The sequence below is a fragment of the Zingiber officinale genome, chromosome 7B (genome assembly GCF_018446385.1).
Source record: "Zingiber officinale cultivar Zhangliang chromosome 7B, Zo_v1.1, whole genome shotgun sequence".
In the NCBI taxonomy this organism is placed as follows: Eukaryota; Viridiplantae; Streptophyta; class Magnoliopsida; order Zingiberales; family Zingiberaceae; genus Zingiber; species Zingiber officinale.
Window position 1 is genome coordinate 1990738 of NC_055999.1, and position 16762 is coordinate 2007499.

Genomic DNA, 16762 nt, shown 5'->3' on the forward strand with positions numbered 1-16762 from the left:
CTGAGAATTCGATAAGGTGGAGTCAAGTTATTATGTGATAGTCAGAGGGTTATATATTTGACATTAAATCAAATGTATTATGCGAGAACTAAGCACACTGATGTGAGGTTTCACAAGATTATAAAGCTAATTGCTTCTATAGAAACTCAACTTGAAAAGGCTCACTCTGCAGACAATGCTGCAGACATATTGACAAAGTTAGTGACCACAGAGAAATTCAAGCATTACTTAAACTTGATCTATATCTCTAGATACTAGAGGAAGAAAGTCCTGATCCAGAGATTCAGGTGGAGTTTTGCTCAGATACTCATGTTTTTCGAAGGAGTGAATATTCGCTAAGATAGAGATTGTTAACGAGTGGCTCATTTCTGAATGAAGGTCAATGTGAGGGACGTCATAAAAGAAAAATCTATTAAAATTTTTTCGTAATTAAATTCTGTTACAGTTTTTTATAAAGAATTTTGTTATGGTTTTTTATAACAAAATTATGTTACGGTTTTTCATAACAAAATTATGTTACGATTTTTTATAACAGAATTCTGTTACGATTTTATCGGGTATGAGATTTAGATATTATTTATAGAGATCATTGTAAACCTATTGTATTATAAGAATCATTGAGATTCTCTTGTGTAGAGAAAATTTTAATAAAGTTTCGATCATTTTTGTAGAGTAGGCATACCGCCAAATCACGATAACTCTTTTTTTCTTCTTATTATTCATGTTTGCTATTTCTTATGTATTTTTATCTCGTTGCTCCATGCAATCTTTCTCTCTTCCTCTTCTTCCACATTAGAGATTGAGAGATGTTGCCTCCCCTCTTTGTGCAACACCCTCATCCTCATATCTAACTCACACTCCACATGGCCTATTAAAGGTACGGAACTAACTAGCATATGGGTAGGTAGGCCACATAATCACCCCATTATTGAGAATTGTTTCTCTACAAATACTCCAGAACACGTATTGCTAGATAAATGGAAAGGCAATTATAGGGTTATTAGATCTAATCTCCTAAATACCTCCCTCCAAATATATGACGTTTAGTTAATGACAAGGCGACTAATGACTGTAAGATCTTATCTATTTTGCTAGCTCATGCGAGGAAAATGGAGAAGCACGCTACATACGCAAAGATAATCTCATAATAGTTCTATAAACACTCATTGAATGTAATGAAAAAAGGATCCCCAATTCTAAAAATGATTAATTAGATTTGATAACGTCGAGCCTGGGGTGATCGGCCCGACCCCACGAAAATTTCTCACCAACCATCAGGATAAATCAGAAAATGCTTACAGCGGACAACCCGCCAACATCCTTTAGTTACGTGCCTCATTTGGAGGAAAAATTTCTACAAATTCGCCATAATTGAGACTCGAATCATAAGTACCTGGATAACAACTTGGATACTCTACTATTGCACCATAGCTCTAAGGGCAAAGGATCCCTAATTCTAGACCATAGACCAAGTGCTCTTATTTTTCTTCATCTACTTCCTCGAGTAAACCCTAACTTAAATATTAGAATGACTTGCCCAGGCTCCCCAACATTAGTCCAACTCTCTTTTGTAAGACATTTCAAGCTCTTTCATCTCAATGATGAAATCATTGACAATTTTTAAAGAAAGTGCGCGTCCACATGCTCATTGACCGGTGACCGTACCATTCACAATATTTGGCCATAACAAACATTAAAATATTTTAACTAAGATCATAACTTTTTAATTGTAAACAAATAATAATAATAATAATAATATTAACTGACTATTGCATTCTTGTGATGCCCTAGAAGGTTCATATACGCCTTGTTGCTTATTTTGATTCACTGCAAGATTACTTCTCCTGATTGCTCAAGTAGTAGAACATAGCAAAGACAAAAAAACAAAAGAAAGGAAGAATTAATTAAGCATTTTGCCCATTAAGAATCGAGATGATTTCTGCAAACTGAGGTCGCTTTGCTGGGCTATCATTCCAGCACCTGTGCATCAGCGACCTCAGAACCTGCGGGCACTCTTCAGGCACTTCAGGTCTCAACCCGCACGTAGCAATTCCAACTGCAACTTGGACTGGTGAATAACAAGCGTATGGAACTTCCCCGGACACCATCTCCCAGAGCACCATGCCGAAGCTATACACATTGCTCATCCAGGTCTCCGTTTCAATCTCAGGATCTCCACCAATTATCTGCAGTAATTCGAGGGGAGAAGTTGAGGCAATCAAATTAGCAACAAACAGTGAAGAAATTAAACTGACCTCAGGTGCTAGCCATCGATAGCCAGCCATCTCATATTCGGTCACCTCTCCCACATTTTTACAGTAGGCAACTATTCCCATGTCACCAAGGCAAGCGTTTCTCTGCTTGTCCAGCAGAATCCTGCGTGCGTTGAGATCTCTGTAAGCCACTCCGTGATCGTTCATGAACAAGAGCCCTTCGGCCACGTCCAATGCGATCCGCGTCACCTCCTCGATCGGCAGTTTCCTGTTTTTGTGGATGATATCGTGCAGTGAGCCTGAATCCATCATCCTGGTCATCACGCACAGCCCCTGGTCTTCTTCGAAGAAAATGCCATGGAATTGGAGGATGTTCCTGTGGCCGCAGCTCATTAGCTGCAGCAGGTCCTGCCTCACCTCGATGTCATAGGAACTTCCCCTCTCGCAGCCTCTCTGCTGCTTTATCCACACTCTCCGCCCCCTGTAAACTCCCTCGAACGAATTAGGCCCCGTCCTCTCGACGAGCTCGACCTCGTCAGAGCTCAGCACCCATCTCCCCATGTCGTCGCCGCCGGATCGGATGCTCTGCCACTCGTCGATCGAGATGACGACCGACGACATTGGGAGCGGGTTCGGCAGCGGCGCCCGGCGGAGTCGCTCTGCTTCGGGTCGTTGCCCGTCTTTCGCGCCAAATTGGGCGTCTTCGTCGATGCCCCTTGAGCTTTCTTCTTGACAACCGCACAGACGGAGTGAGAGCTTCATGCTGTTGTTCTTAGGCTTTTTGATGGCCGCCTTCAACGAGGTCTCGATCAGAGCCTTGAAGGGGCTTTCGCTTCCCCGCTGAACCAGCACCGTGACGACCCCGAGCGTGAAGCCGTTCTTCTCGAACATCTGGATCTTCTTGCAGCGGATCGAGGAGCTACTGAGCGCTGCCGACATAGCCGGCCACGAGACTGGCGAGCTGCAAGCGAATGCGAGAAGGAAAACCGATTCCTTGGCTACTCCATCGTCGTGGATCTGTTGAATGTGGACTGCGGGGAGGTCATCGGTCGACGCCTGCTCCATTAATTTCATGTGCAAGAGCACATCTTTGAGGTCAAATCCTGCTTGACCGTAGCTGCGCCATTAGCACAAGAGTTTTTCTCGGATTAACTCGTGCCAATGGAGCACAAGAAACACGATGGAAGAACCGAGGCAGTCCAACATTACCTATTGGGCAGTGATTCGAAGTGGCGGCGAACGCCGGCGACGAGCTTGTCCTGCTGTTGGGCTCCGGCGTTCCGGAAGCGGCCGATGCCGCGGTCGAATGGCGAGGGTTCGCGGGAGGGGCTGGGATTGAGGGAGCTTCGGAGGGCAGCGATGGCGCCAGCGATGTTGCGGCCGATGCGCTGCCACTTTTTGTTTGGGGTAGGGAGGGGAGCGGAAAGGGGAGACGGAGAGGAAGAGGAGGAGGTCGAGGAGGAGGAGTTGCAGGCAGAGGAGGCAGTGGCGAAGCAGTGGACTTCCTCGGAGCGGTCGTGCGTGTGCATCAGAACCAGCTCGACGGCGTCATCGTCCGTGCTCGGCCGCCCGGACCAACACTCGAGCGCCGCCGCCATGCGCGACCTCAAAAGGACATGAACGGAGGAGAGAAACACAAATGGAGGGAAGCGGAGTATCTAGACAATTTCAACACGATAACGGCACGAGTATGGAGGCGCTGCAGGCCCAATTAATGCGCATGTGATGTGAGCTGCCTGCTGTAGTGCAACAGTAGATGCAATAACTTTAAGGGGTCAGTTAGGAAGGCGTAGGTATGCTAATTCGGTTAATTCGATATATAAATTAATCTATTTAATATTAAATTAAAATTTTATTAAAATTAAATTAACTAAATCGATTATTTCAATTAATACTGAATTAATTAAATTTATTTAAAATAATAATAAAAAATTTATAAAAATTTAATATCAAATTAACCGAATTAAATCATCCTCACGCATTTCGTCGTTCTCGCGCGTCAACTTCATAATCCTGCTAGGCGTAAATGCATGGAATATGGCTGGAAGATTGCGGTGTGGATTTTAGCAAGACAGGGAGACAAATTAGTCGTAAGCTTTCAGATCCATGGCTTGCAGCCTTTCGACGGCAGACTATTATTACAGGCTGGGAAGGAAGGCATCATGTTCAGTCACTTCCCACGAGGTTAGCTGTTTGGTTGAATTAAGCAGTCACTGTTCCAATTTTGATTTATTTGTATAAGTCTGGTCACTATCATTTCCTAACTCATTCCCACAAGCAAGATTTGTACACAACTTTTATGGGGAAAGAAAGAAAGATTTGTACATGAAACCATAAACAGTATATTAATCACGTTCACAAGCTCCAACAACGTTTATGGTCAAATAACCAGATCTCTTCTCTTCTTTGGATTATGATCAGGTGTTCCCTTTCTCATCATGCCCACAAACTCGTCGTAATTAATTTTTCCATCCTGCATATTGTAAGAAGAAAGTTATACTTATATCATCAGTGTTTCTATTTTTTTTTCCCTCTGAAAGAGCTCTCTCTACTTACATTGTCGACATCAGCATCATCGATGATACCCTTGATTTCTGTTTCATCATACATCCCCTTCTCTTTTAAAGCTTGCTCGAGTTCTTCTCTCGTAATATGGCTAAATTACATGTGCCCATCAAGTATCAGTCAGACGACTGCATAGTTGCGAGTGCTAACAAAAGATTGTGTTTGCAGAACTTACCCGCTGTTATCCTTGTCAAAGTATTGAAATGCTGTATATAGATGCTCTTCTTGATCCATTCTGTTCATGTGGATTGTCGCTGTGATGAACTCCTCGTAGTCGATTGTTCCATTACCATCTGCATCAGCCTACAATAAATGGTATGCAATGAGCACCAAAAGGTTGGCATAACAAATATAGTTGTTCAGATCTTCAAGAACATACAGCTTCCATAAGCTGCTGGACTTCAGCCTCTGATAGTTTTGATCCTTGCTTTGCAAGACCCTGCTTTAGTTCTTCAAGAGTAATAGTTCCACTATTATCAGAGTCCATACTCTTGAACATTACCTTTAGACCTTGTATCTCCTCCTCCGATAAGCATCCTGCAATCACCTGCAGACAAAGTAACAGAAATTTATCAAAATGGTAACAATTATACCGCCCTTTTTCTCTATCCAAGCATTTTCTCCTATGAGATTCTTAACTAATTTTCATAATATTATCCAATTTAGGTTAACGTTTTGATTTACCCTTAAAGCAGCCTTCTTAAATTGATTCATTGCTCTAAATTGTTTCAGTCTATTGAGAACAGCATTATCAAGCGGTGTGTCAGGTGCTTCTCCGTCTTCTTTGATCCAGGGATGATCTGCATTACAAGTTCGCAATAAGTTGGAAATTTAAAATGAATATGGTACGTCTTTGGTAAAATTTTGCAGAAAGAGATTTAATTTTTGAATGAGAAACAAAAGAATGATGGAAACTATTGCAGGCTGCTAGCTGCTTAAACTACCTCAAGAGTTCTCGTGATTATGTTTTTAATGCCGTTCTAAGAGAAAAGTAAATTAAACTATATGACGAAAGCTACTGTGGGAATAAAAACAAGGAAATCATACTGAGAACTTCAAATGCGGTTAGCCTTTGTTTGGGATCCAAACGCAGCATTTTCCTTACAAGATCCTTAGCGCCAGGGGAAATCGAAGGCCACGGGTCACTTGCGAAGTCAATCACTCCTCTTAAAATAGCATTGAAGATCCCTTGTTCAGATTCTGATCAAAGAAACAAATCTCGGTTTTAAGTATTTTTATTCTCCTAAGACAATTAATACTTTAAATCGATCAGTAAGGAGACGAAATACCGGCCCAAAAGGGAGGAACACCACAGAGGAAAATGTAGAGCATCACCCCTATGCTCCAAATATCAGCTTCGGGTCCGTAACTTCGTTTGAGGACTTCAGGTGCTATGTAATATGCACTGCCAACTATGTCTTTGAATACTTCCCCTGTTCGGACGGGAGATAAAGAACAATAATTTATAGAATTAGAATGTAAACAAAAAGAGATTCAATCGAAATGTAGGTTGTTATAGGAAAGGCGATATATTGATGGATGGGACGACCTTCCTTGAAGAAGACGGAGAGGCCGAAATCGGTGGCCATGAGAGGCGCGTCCTCGTCCTCACTGAGCAAGAGGAAGTTCTCTGGTTTGAGGTCCCTGTGCATGACCCCCAAGGAATGGCAGGTGTGGATGATCTGCACGATGATCCTGAGCAAGGAGGCGGCGGCCCGCTCGGTGTAGTGGCCCTCGGCGATGAGGCGGTCGAAAAGTTCGCCTCCGGCGCAGAGTTCCATTACGAGGTGCACCGACTGCTTGTCCTCGTAGGCGCCCTTGAGCTCGACGATGTTGAGCTGTCCGGAGAGGTGGTACATGATCTGCACCTCCCTTCTCACGTCCTCGATGTCCTCCTCGTTGGTGAGCTTCCGCTTGGGGAGGGTCTTGCAGGCCAGCTTCTCGCCGGTGGCCTTGTGGGTGCAGAGGTGGATGACTCCGAACTGGCCGCGGCCGAGCTCCTTGCCGAGGGAGTAGGTGGCGCGGACGTCCTCCATGGGGCGGCCGAGGACGGGGCCGATGGGGGCGGCGGACTTGGCAGGCGAGACACCGGCGGTGGGGATTGCGGGGGGATCCTGAATGGTGGCGTCGGCGGAGGTACCATTGGGTTCGGCGGCGTCAGGGTCGGCCGAGGCCGGTTCCTCCGGCTGCTTGGTGAGGCAGCTGCCCATGGGGAGGGGAAGATGGTGGGTGAGGGGGTGGCTGGCCTCGACTATAGGGCGAGAAGAGAGAGGCCAGGGAGGAAGAGATGAGTTGGAAATGGAAGGAGGGAAGTTGGAGCGAACGGATATGGTGGGGAGAAATTGACGGGAGCCAACTCATCGTTTCATAGGCGCCACACCGCACGCGCTTTGGCGGCGCATTCAATCCAACGCCGTTGACATATATTGATTTGCTAAGGCGGTCGGATCCGGAAGTCCAAACCCAATCCTCTGTCTAATTAACTTTCGAGTTGACGTCGGAATTGAAATCCTGCAGCATTGAAATTCCCACTTCAATGGAAACTTTAGGGAGAATACACCAAGGTACAATTAAGAACAACTTCACGGAGACCTATCTAAATAATTAACGTTCAATTATCGTTCTACTGAAAAAAAATTAATTGAAATTCAAGTCTAATCTTTAATGTCTGTGATTCTGTCCGAAAATAAACAAACTGAAAAGATGATTCTGATATTAATTGTTTAAAGATTTTGATTTCATAAAAGTAATTCTAAAAGATATTGTGTGTTAAAAGGAGTGTTAATAATTGAGTCAGAAAAGGGATCTTGATGTAGATCATTCGACGCTCAAATAAATGATTGACTCGAGTAGATCAACAATAAATTAAACATTAACTATGAGTGTATAAAACTATTTAGCATCGTGTATTCTCGTTTGTAGATGAAAATTTCCTTTTATAATATTACTATTTGTCTGTATACGATTTTAAAGTGTTTTTAAAAAATGACATACTAATATCTTAAAGATACTCTGACACCTTTACTAAAATAGATCGTTACATTTTACATAAAGGAAATTTCTAATGTACAGCTTGCATACAGAATATTTCTGTCATTCGTGGCACAAAACATAAAAAAGGAATGTGAGACTGATTGAGGAGTTCAACATATGCTTATATATCAAGCCGTTCGAGTTCCTCCTGTGACCCGATCGATAATCACTTGTAAGGACAAGCAAATTGAATTTATAGATGTTATTAGGGACTCGCCCCTCACTGGGCCTATCTGTTCGATCAGACCATAGGTCCGTTCAATGGATGGCTCGACCGGAATAGTTGATCATGGTAACCCGAGTGATGAAGAGGACTTCGCTCTGGAGGGTACAGAGTATCAATTCAGTTCGGAACTCCAACCATAGTCTAATCGCCAAAGGGTCCGATCGATTGAATGCTTGGTTGAGACAATCATATGCGTTGGACTCGACTGTCATATCAACCAATCTCATTGACTTTGATCCGACTCAAGGGGTCACCTAAATCATCATATTAAGCTGGCAAAATACAATTGAATTTGTCTTTGACATCGTCATCAGTTTGTCCTAGGATTAATACAGAAAAGATAAATCATAAATGACTATTAATTTTTAGAATAATGACTGATATATATAAAAAAAAAAAAAAATTCAAACCTCATATTTTGAATTGGTAGGACCTTATTTTAGTTTTGGTTAAAATTATTATAAATTATATTATCAAGTTAAGATTTAAATAGCTTGATTTTTCCCCTCTCTCTCCTATAGGCTGCAATGTGGGTTTATCATCATTGCAGGTAACATCACAAACGCATAATACAATTATGCGTCTCTGCCGCACCGTCTGACGTCCAATAAAAAAAAAATCCGTGGGGAACTTTGGTCGTCCGCTCCCTGGTCCCGTTTCCTTCGTCAGTCGGTGTTCCTCTTCCCATCGCGTCCGACGAACCTGGCGGCGACGCCACTGCGCTCTCGTCGAAGATCGTATCTTTCTTCCTCTTCCTCGTCTTCTTATTTTACTATGGCTACCCTTTTATACAAGAGGAATTTGGATTGCTGAACTTGGAGCTAGCAATTTGGGGGTTTTATTGTTGCATAGCTTGCACAAAATTGAATCCTATCTGATTGAGGATGTAATTTTGATTTAAGGGATTACCGCTGGGTTTCGTATGCGATTCATCTGTTTTTAAAGAATTTTCTCTCTAGAATGATTCTTCTCGTTCTCGCAGCTAGGTTTTATTAAACCTTATGGTCATGGTAACTCGAAAAGTTTCGAGTTAAATTGCCATTATTTTTGGAGAAAAATGTTATATTCAGGTGGAGAAGACGGTGAGTTTGAGATTCTAGTCAATCTCGATTAGAGAATGAAGGCTCATCCGTTAATATTTTGACACTTTGTGGCATGGTTTCATGAAATATAATGTTCCTCCTTTGGATTTTTTTTCACCCATGAAACCCCCCCACCACATTTATCTTCTTTTAATTCTTTGTGGGAGATACAGAAATACAATGGTGGCCTGCAGAATACTGGTGATTGGTTTGTTGTTTCCTGTACATCTAGTGATTTGAAGTTCTTATTATCTCTCCTATAGAACCTTGTGCTGATCATGATGTTTATTTTATTGAAGATGTAAGGAACTTATATATGGCTTAGATGCCAAGGCCTCTTTCTTCTTTTCTTAATGTGAGTTCCTGTGTCACAGATATCTCTCTATTGGGAATCAGAGATGTGCCTTGATAACCTTGAGGGTCATTTACTTGACATTAGTTTATCTAGATCATTATCAGAATCATGATGGATTGTGTGGTTGTAGATCATGATTCATTTCGCAAATCATTTAATTGCCTGATATAAGATTGTTTGTGATGGTGTTAAATTGACTATGTGGTTTACATTTTTTACTTTCATGTGTTCTGAGAGTATTAAATATCTAATGATACAATCTCTGAAAGAGTGATTTTGATGTATTGTTTGTGATCGTGTTAACTTGACTATGCAGTTTATGTTTTTTTCCCCACTTTCATGGGTTCTGAGCATATTAGATGTCTAATGATACAATATCTAAAGAGTGATTTTGATATGCACGTACCTAGATTTATTTGTACTTTGCAAGTTCTATAAATTTCTCTGTGACTTTAGGGAAGTTAGAAATGAATAGCCGTGCCAATGTTAAAAACTTAAAATGACTCATTTTTCTGAAAACTTGGCAACCACCATAAATAGTTAAATGCCATGGTAAAGTTAAATTCTTTTTCAATGTTTGAGTACCATAAACAAAAAAAAAAATGGATGAGTAGCTTTAGGCATTAGTGATGATTTCATGACGCCTGAACAGTAAATTCAAAATTCCATATTTTTCATGGATTCAAGTGTCATTTTGCCTATGCAAGCATGACTAGAACAGAAGTAGATACATAAACAAATATGTGTATATTTGGTCAAATCAATATTCAATTGTAATAACACACAGATCTGTAGTAAACCATTTGATTGATCTGCAAAATGTGGAGCACTAAACAAGCATGAATTTTGCAATCCATATCCCAGTATTATGCCATAAATATTCTAACTGTGATCCTTTGCTTATGTGTAAGTAAAAATGTATCTTCAAATTTCAATTAATCTCTGTATCTTCTTTACTGGTGCAGTCGAACAAAATGAGTTCAGCTTGTCCATTTGCTAAAGGAGCTTCAGCCAATGCAGTCTGTTCAATGAGGCCTGAACCGAATCAAGAAAATGTTGAGCATGAAGACAAGGGAAATGATGAGAGCAATGACTCTGATACTATATCTCCAAAATGTCCATATGGCTTTGACTCACAAACTTTTAAGCTTGGTCCTTTAAGTTGCATGATTTGCCAAAGCTTGCTCTATGAGAGCAGCAAATGTACACCATGTTCCCACAAATTTTGCAAGTGAGTAATGGATACAACTGTTAAGTTTCATCCTCTTTTTCATGGGAGAATGTTATGATGACATTATTTTACTATATGCAGAATTTGCATATCCCGCTTTAATGATTGCCCACTTTGTGGCGCTGATATAGAAAAGATTGAGCCTGATAAAGAACTCCAGGTCATGGTTGATCGCTTCATTGATGGTCATGCTAGAATCAAGAGGTCCCAAATTAATACAGATGCAATGGAAGGAAAAGATGTTCCCCAAACTGTGATATATGGTGATGTCTCCATGGAACGTGGTTCTTTCCTAGTGCAACAGGCTATGAGGGTATGATGATTATTTTTTTTCCATTTATTTTCTTTTGGTTATTAGCATTGTGCAACAAAGTAGTTCTGCTTTGCTTGTTTGTTTTCTTTACTTTATGCACTTTTGGATGAATATGCTGAAACAAAAGAAGTATTTTTAGTCCATGCTTGGTCTTGATTGCCTCTATGGGTGGCAAAAAAACTTGATCTAATAATGGATGTCCAACCTTACCTGATCCAATCTGACACAAAAAATTGGATTATTATGGTTTCGGGTCATTTCATGGGTTGACAAATATATGGCATTTGGATTTTGGATCAGATATAGATATCTAAAAATGCAATTAACCTGACTCTGACCCTAGTTTAATTATTGAAATATATTAAAATTAAAATTATATGATACATCATCCAATTGAAATCCTATAACTAATTAATTGGAGTAATTTACTTCATCAAATTTGTATGTACCATACCATTAAAAAATCTAAATTTTCATGGCTTTAATTGAACGGTGGGTAGAAGAAATAATTATTTATATTTAACTTAAAATATTGGAATGTAACTTAAGTTGCATTAAGTAGATTTTTGTGTTGATATTGGTAAGGACTTGATGATGACCTAAAGCTCAATAACTTACTTGACTCTATCCAACTCGACTCAGGTAGAGCCGAGTCTCTTGCACTTGGTTTCAGATTCTTTTTTTTTAATCTGAAAATTTTTGGTTGAAATAAATTTTGGTCAAGAATCTTCCGGAATCCATCTTCCCCCTAATTGCTTGAGCATAAAGTTTGGTATTAAATGCTAAGTCTAGAAATCAATGTCATGGTGAAAGTCTAAAGTGAACATTCTGTTAAGCTTTTTTTATGTGAAAAATTGGTGATTGTGTTTCTGAAATTATGAGACAGTGGTTTGAATTTGAAATAAATTCTCACGGACATTGCTAAGAATGTGGCACCAGCTGATCTTTCATCTGAAGTTGGAAGTCTAAAATAAAAATGCTATAATTTTTTATGCAAAAATGTTGATTCCTGAAATCATAATCAACAACTACATGAAACTTATGCTTCCATAGGGCTCTATACAAATTTATATCAGTATATCACTAACAATATTTAAATTAAGTTGATTATTTTTATTACTTGTTTGAACTGATGACAGGATAATTTCTATATAATATGCATGGCATGCTATGTATCTTCCGCAGGCCTTCCGTGGACAAAATATAGAGAGTGCTAAATCAAGACTCAGTATGTGTGCAGAGGATGTCAGAAAACAGTTGGAGACGTTAGGAAACTCATCTGAATTATGTTCACAACTTGGAGCTGTTCTAGGGATGCTAGGGGATTGCTGGTGTGTATTTCACAATTTCTTGCTTCATACCTGCTTTATCTGTTAAGCAACTGTGGACGTAGAATTTTTTTGACATATAAATTATTGCATGTATGTTTAATTGTTTCATTTTATAGTGCATTACTAGCAACAAGGTGATAATCTAGTTTTGCTACATCTTTTGCATATTGTACTTATAAGCATCTTGTTCTCATAGTTGAATGATTACTCGCAATCTTCTATATGCAAACATATTGTGAGTTAGTAACTTAGTATCATAATGTTTTTTAAAAACTCTAAAATTTCAACTTTCAAAAGTTAGATATAGATTCTTGGCATAGAGAACCTTCAAGTAAACATAAATAATGGCATGTCATCTGCAATGTTTTTTTTTTTATTTGTTTCAAAGTCCAGTATGACCTTGGATTTTGATTGACTTCCAAGTAAAAAATAAGGGGAATATAAGTATATGGATTAGTTCATTTTCTAAAAACTCAAGGTGGCAAAAGGTGATAACGCTCACCCCGGCACCCCTCACAGCCCCTCCCTAGATTATGTGAAGGGAGATAAATCACGGGTGACTACTAGCCCCAGCAGTGACCAATGCATGGGGGAGGGCAGAAACCTTGCTACTAGCCAGGAATTGATCCAAACCTCATGGTGGCAACACTCCATACACTAGCCAACTACCCGTCCTGAAGGGACAACTCAAATGTAGATCCGCTACATTAATGGCCCCCCTAGTGCCGGCCCCACGGATATGGCCCGAAGGGACAACTCAAGATTTTAGGATAAGTGGTCAACCAATCAATTTTAAGAGACGTGAAAATGACTTGTGACATATTAGAAGATACAACACAATTTTAAAAGTTGCTAAATGGTTTATTTGTTGGGTAATTTTATAGTATAAAATAGCTTTTCTCGTTCTGTTCAACTTTGGCTAGCGGTAGTCTTTCAAATAATTTCTATGACGAGACCATTGTTGAACTTAATTCTTTGCCTTGCAGTCGAGCAATGGGGGATGCTAAGTCAGCTATCGATTTCTATGAAGAGAGTGTCGAGTTTCTCTCAAAACTGCCTACCACTGATATTGAGGTTTGTATTTTTAGTTTTTTTTTCCAAGTTTAATTGACTTAACTGATTTGGTTTTTGTTTTAGCTTGTCATTACAAACTTCTATTTTCTTTTCTTCCGTAGTTGGTGCAGACACTTTCTATTTCTTTAAATAAAGTTGGAGATCTTAAATATTATGATGGAGACTTGCAATCAGCAAGAAATTATTACACAAAAGCTTTGAATTGTCGTCGAAATGCTGTCAAAGAGAACTCCAGTTTGTCTTCCCAGGTTAGCAATTTGTTTCACATGCATGTGTTAGTGCACTACACGTTCAAGAAAACAAGTTTATTCCTTTCTATTAAGCCAATATAAGTATGCCATATGTGAGAATAATACGTGGTAATAAAGAACTGGACAAAATATTTAACACAAGACAACTAAAATTCTGTCATTTTCCGTCTAACGATCCTGGAAGTATTAGAATTCAGTTTGATGTTTGCATTGTTATTTAGGTAAGGATGTGACTAGATGTTCTGGTTATGTGGTGTATATAGTATCAACTGCTACATGTAGCGATCAGCATTTGTAGATATAGTGCTTATATAATGTATGAAGCTGGACGTAGAGATAATTCTATGTATAGAGCATATCATTATAAAAATAATTGGCAATGAATCAATTTTTCTCCTATATAGTATTAAAATTTCCTTTACTGCATGAAGTATATGGTCATACACTTCATGAGTTTCTTCTGGCAAAATGTAAACCATGTAACTGAAAATTCAATCTTCCTATTGACATTGTTATGTTTATGTATTTTGAGTAGCATTTGTGTTTCTTAATGTTTGATTTATTTCCCATCTTATTTGGAAACGGTTTTCTTGGTAGGTTGTTGATGTAGCTGTTTCTCTTGCCAAAGTTGCCGACGTGGATAGAAGTCTAGGAAATGAAGATTTCGCAACAAATGGATTCAAGGAAGCAATAAGCTGTCTGGAATCATTAAACCTGAGTTCAAATGAAGTGGGACTAGAACAAAAGGTAGCTGAATCATTACCAATGTTTCTTTTCCTTTGCTGTTTCATGCCTTCGATATCGTTCATCTACCTGCTAATATTGACTATTTCTAAATGCAGCGCAAGTCTGTACTGGAATTTTTGAACAAACAGCTTGCAGAGAAAAGATCGTCAAGCCATTGATGCTGTCGTTTGATGAGGTTTGCATGCAACACCCAACATAATCACTATTGGACCAAGTATGGTTGAGTGTCATGCATACTTATATTATATGAGGTGGCAAAAATTAGATTAGCTGTTTACACGATCTACATATCTTTTATGGTTTGCAGGACTATGCTTTGAACGTGCAAGTATAGACAGTAACCAAAGGGCTAATAATTGATGCTCTGTATGCACATGAACGTTTTTCGTACTTTTGATGATAAATATATGAAATTTAATGCACTATAGCCTTTACAGTTTATCCTTGCTATAGTGGTTGTTCCTCAATGTTTGTGAAAGTGGGAACAGGCTCTTTGCTCTTTTAACATATAGATCTGGCTCTTTATTGAAAATTGAGTACTTGGGATGAACCATTAACTGAGTACTTGGGATGAACCATTAACAGAGTAGACAACCTAAATACATTAAATGACAGATATGCTTATTGTGATAAACACCTCCCTTCATTGTAGCTTTCTCTTTGCCTTGGACTTCTCATCACTCTCACCTTTGATTGTCGGTCCTCTCTTCATGGTTTAAAATTGTCTCGTTATGATAGCCTTTGCTTGTGGGTCACTTTGCTAATGATGATGAAGCTTCAATTTAGTGAGGATGAATGTGATGCAACTAATTAAAGTTCCATGGCATTTGCCTGCCATCATTTTTGTCAGGCTATTTTACAGCATAAGAGCAATAATTTAGTAGGCTAATGAAACACTAACTTGATCACAACCTTAAATAGACAATGCACAATGATGAAACGAGGGATATATTCAAACACATGGACGATGATAAAGTGTAGAGGGTGATAAGAATGAAAAGTAAAGTTAAAATTTTGCTTTTCTTTTCTTTCATATGTCTCTAAACTAAATAAACAAGCATCTATTGCAATCATATAAAAAAATTTGAGTCCGGTGATATTTAATTCAAATTCATCTAAGAGACTAGTCAATCTACCAAACCTGTTGACTATTTTTTTTGGCTCAATTTAATTATTTTTGGATTTATGAGGCCAACTCGGTTTGATCAGCAAGATTGGGTTTCTTCCATCAAGTCAAATTCACTTGATTTGATCAATCAAGTATGTCAAATTGTGAAATCAAGCTTAACTCAACAACAACAACAACCAAGCCTTTTCCCACTAGGTGGGGTCGGCTGTATGAATCCTTTTACGCCATTGAGCTCTATCTCCTATTATATCATCATCTATATTTAAATAAATTTTATCTTGTTTTATTGTTGCTAACCAAGTCTTTTTTGGTCTTCCTCTTCCTCGTTTGATATGCATGTTCATCATAGTTTCACATCGCCTAACTGGAGCATTTATTGGTCGTCTAAGTACATGTCCGTACCATCTTAAACGTGTCTCTCGGAGTTTTTCCTCAATAGATGCAACTCCGACTTTCTCTCTAATGCTCTCATTTCTTATTTTGTCCATCTTCGTATGGCCACACATCCACCTTAACATCCTCAGCTCTGCAACTCTCATCTTCTGCTCGTGTGCTCGAGTCATAGCCCAACATTCAGCTCCATATAACATAACAGGTCTAACTGCGGTTTTATAGAACTTACCTTTAAGTTTAAGAGGTACTTTACGATTACATAAAACACTCGACGCTCCCCTCCATTTCACCCATCCTGCTTGTATTCTATGTAAGACATCTCTCTCAATCCCTCCATCATTTTGTAAAAATGATCCTAAATATTTAAATCGCGTGGTTCCAGGCAACTCGTCCTCTCCTATCTTAACAATTGTTTCATTACTTCTAATATTGCTAAACTTAAATTCCATATATTCTGTCTTTAATCTACTAAGCTTAAAATCTTTCCCTTCTAGTGTTTCCCTCCAAGATTCTAGCTTAGCATTTACTCCTTCACGTGTCTCATCTACCAAAATAATATCATCTGCAAACAACATGCACCATGGTACTGTGTCTTGAATGTGTGCAGTAAGTTCGTCCATAATTAGTGTAAAAAGATAGGGACTTAGAGTTGATCCTTGATGTAACCCTATCTTTATTAGAAATGTTTCAATTACTCCGCTTGAAGTCTTTACTCTGGTCGTTACATCCTCATACATATCCTTAATTAGTTCAATATATGTTACGCTAACACCTAGACCCGACCCCGGGCCGGGTCTGGCCCGGACCCGGCCCGGGCCC

The 16762-nt window shown here is 39.3% G+C and overlaps 3 protein-coding genes across 5 annotated transcripts; 1 reads left to right on the plus strand and 2 right to left on the minus strand.

Annotated features, from left to right (window-relative positions):
- Nucleotides 1-1702: 1702 nt before the first annotated feature.
- On the minus strand, nt 1703-3927 carry LOC122004996 (serine/threonine/tyrosine-protein kinase HT1-like). Of its 2 annotated transcripts, XM_042559883.1 has the most exons (3): nt 3423-3926; nt 2256-3330; nt 1706-2186 (listed from the first exon to the last, which is right to left on the minus strand). In XM_042559883.1, the coding sequence occupies exons 1-3, from the start codon at nt 3809-3811 to the stop codon at nt 1905-1907; spliced, it is 1746 nt and encodes a 581-aa protein (XP_042415817.1). In that variant the 5' UTR covers nt 3812-3926; the 3' UTR covers nt 1706-1904. The 2 variants fall into 2 exon arrangements, with proteins under 2 accessions (XP_042415816.1, XP_042415817.1); XM_042559882.1 differs by having other exon boundaries at nt 1703-3330; nt 3423-3927.
- Nucleotides 3928-4432: 505 nt separating this feature from the next.
- On the minus strand, nt 4433-7119 carry LOC122004997 (calcium-dependent protein kinase 2-like). Its single transcript, XM_042559884.1, has 8 exons — nt 6328-7119; nt 6068-6211; nt 5826-5978; nt 5463-5578; nt 5158-5325; nt 4954-5081; nt 4770-4869; nt 4433-4686 (listed from the first exon to the last, which is right to left on the minus strand). Exons 1-8 carry the CDS (start codon nt 6986-6988, stop codon nt 4594-4596), a joined length of 1563 nt encoding a protein of 520 aa, XP_042415818.1. The 5' UTR covers nt 6989-7119; the 3' UTR covers nt 4433-4593.
- Nucleotides 7120-8610: 1491 nt separating this feature from the next.
- LOC122004998 (protein NCA1-like) lies at nt 8611-14862 on the plus strand. 2 transcript variants are annotated; one of them, XR_006118301.1, is made up of 9 exons: nt 8611-8774; nt 10440-10705; nt 10787-11018; nt 12204-12349; nt 13336-13423; nt 13525-13671; nt 14272-14421; nt 14517-14635; nt 14729-14862. XR_006118301.1 is itself a non-coding variant. In XM_042559885.1 (8 exons), the coding sequence occupies exons 2-8, from the start codon at nt 10449-10451 to the stop codon at nt 14577-14579; spliced, it is 1083 nt and encodes a 360-aa protein (XP_042415819.1). In that variant the 5' UTR covers nt 8611-8774; nt 10440-10448; the 3' UTR covers nt 14580-14862. The 2 variants fall into 2 exon arrangements, 1 of the variants encoding a protein (XP_042415819.1); XM_042559885.1 differs by having other exon boundaries at nt 14517-14862.
- Nucleotides 14863-16762: the final 1900 nt, after the last annotated feature.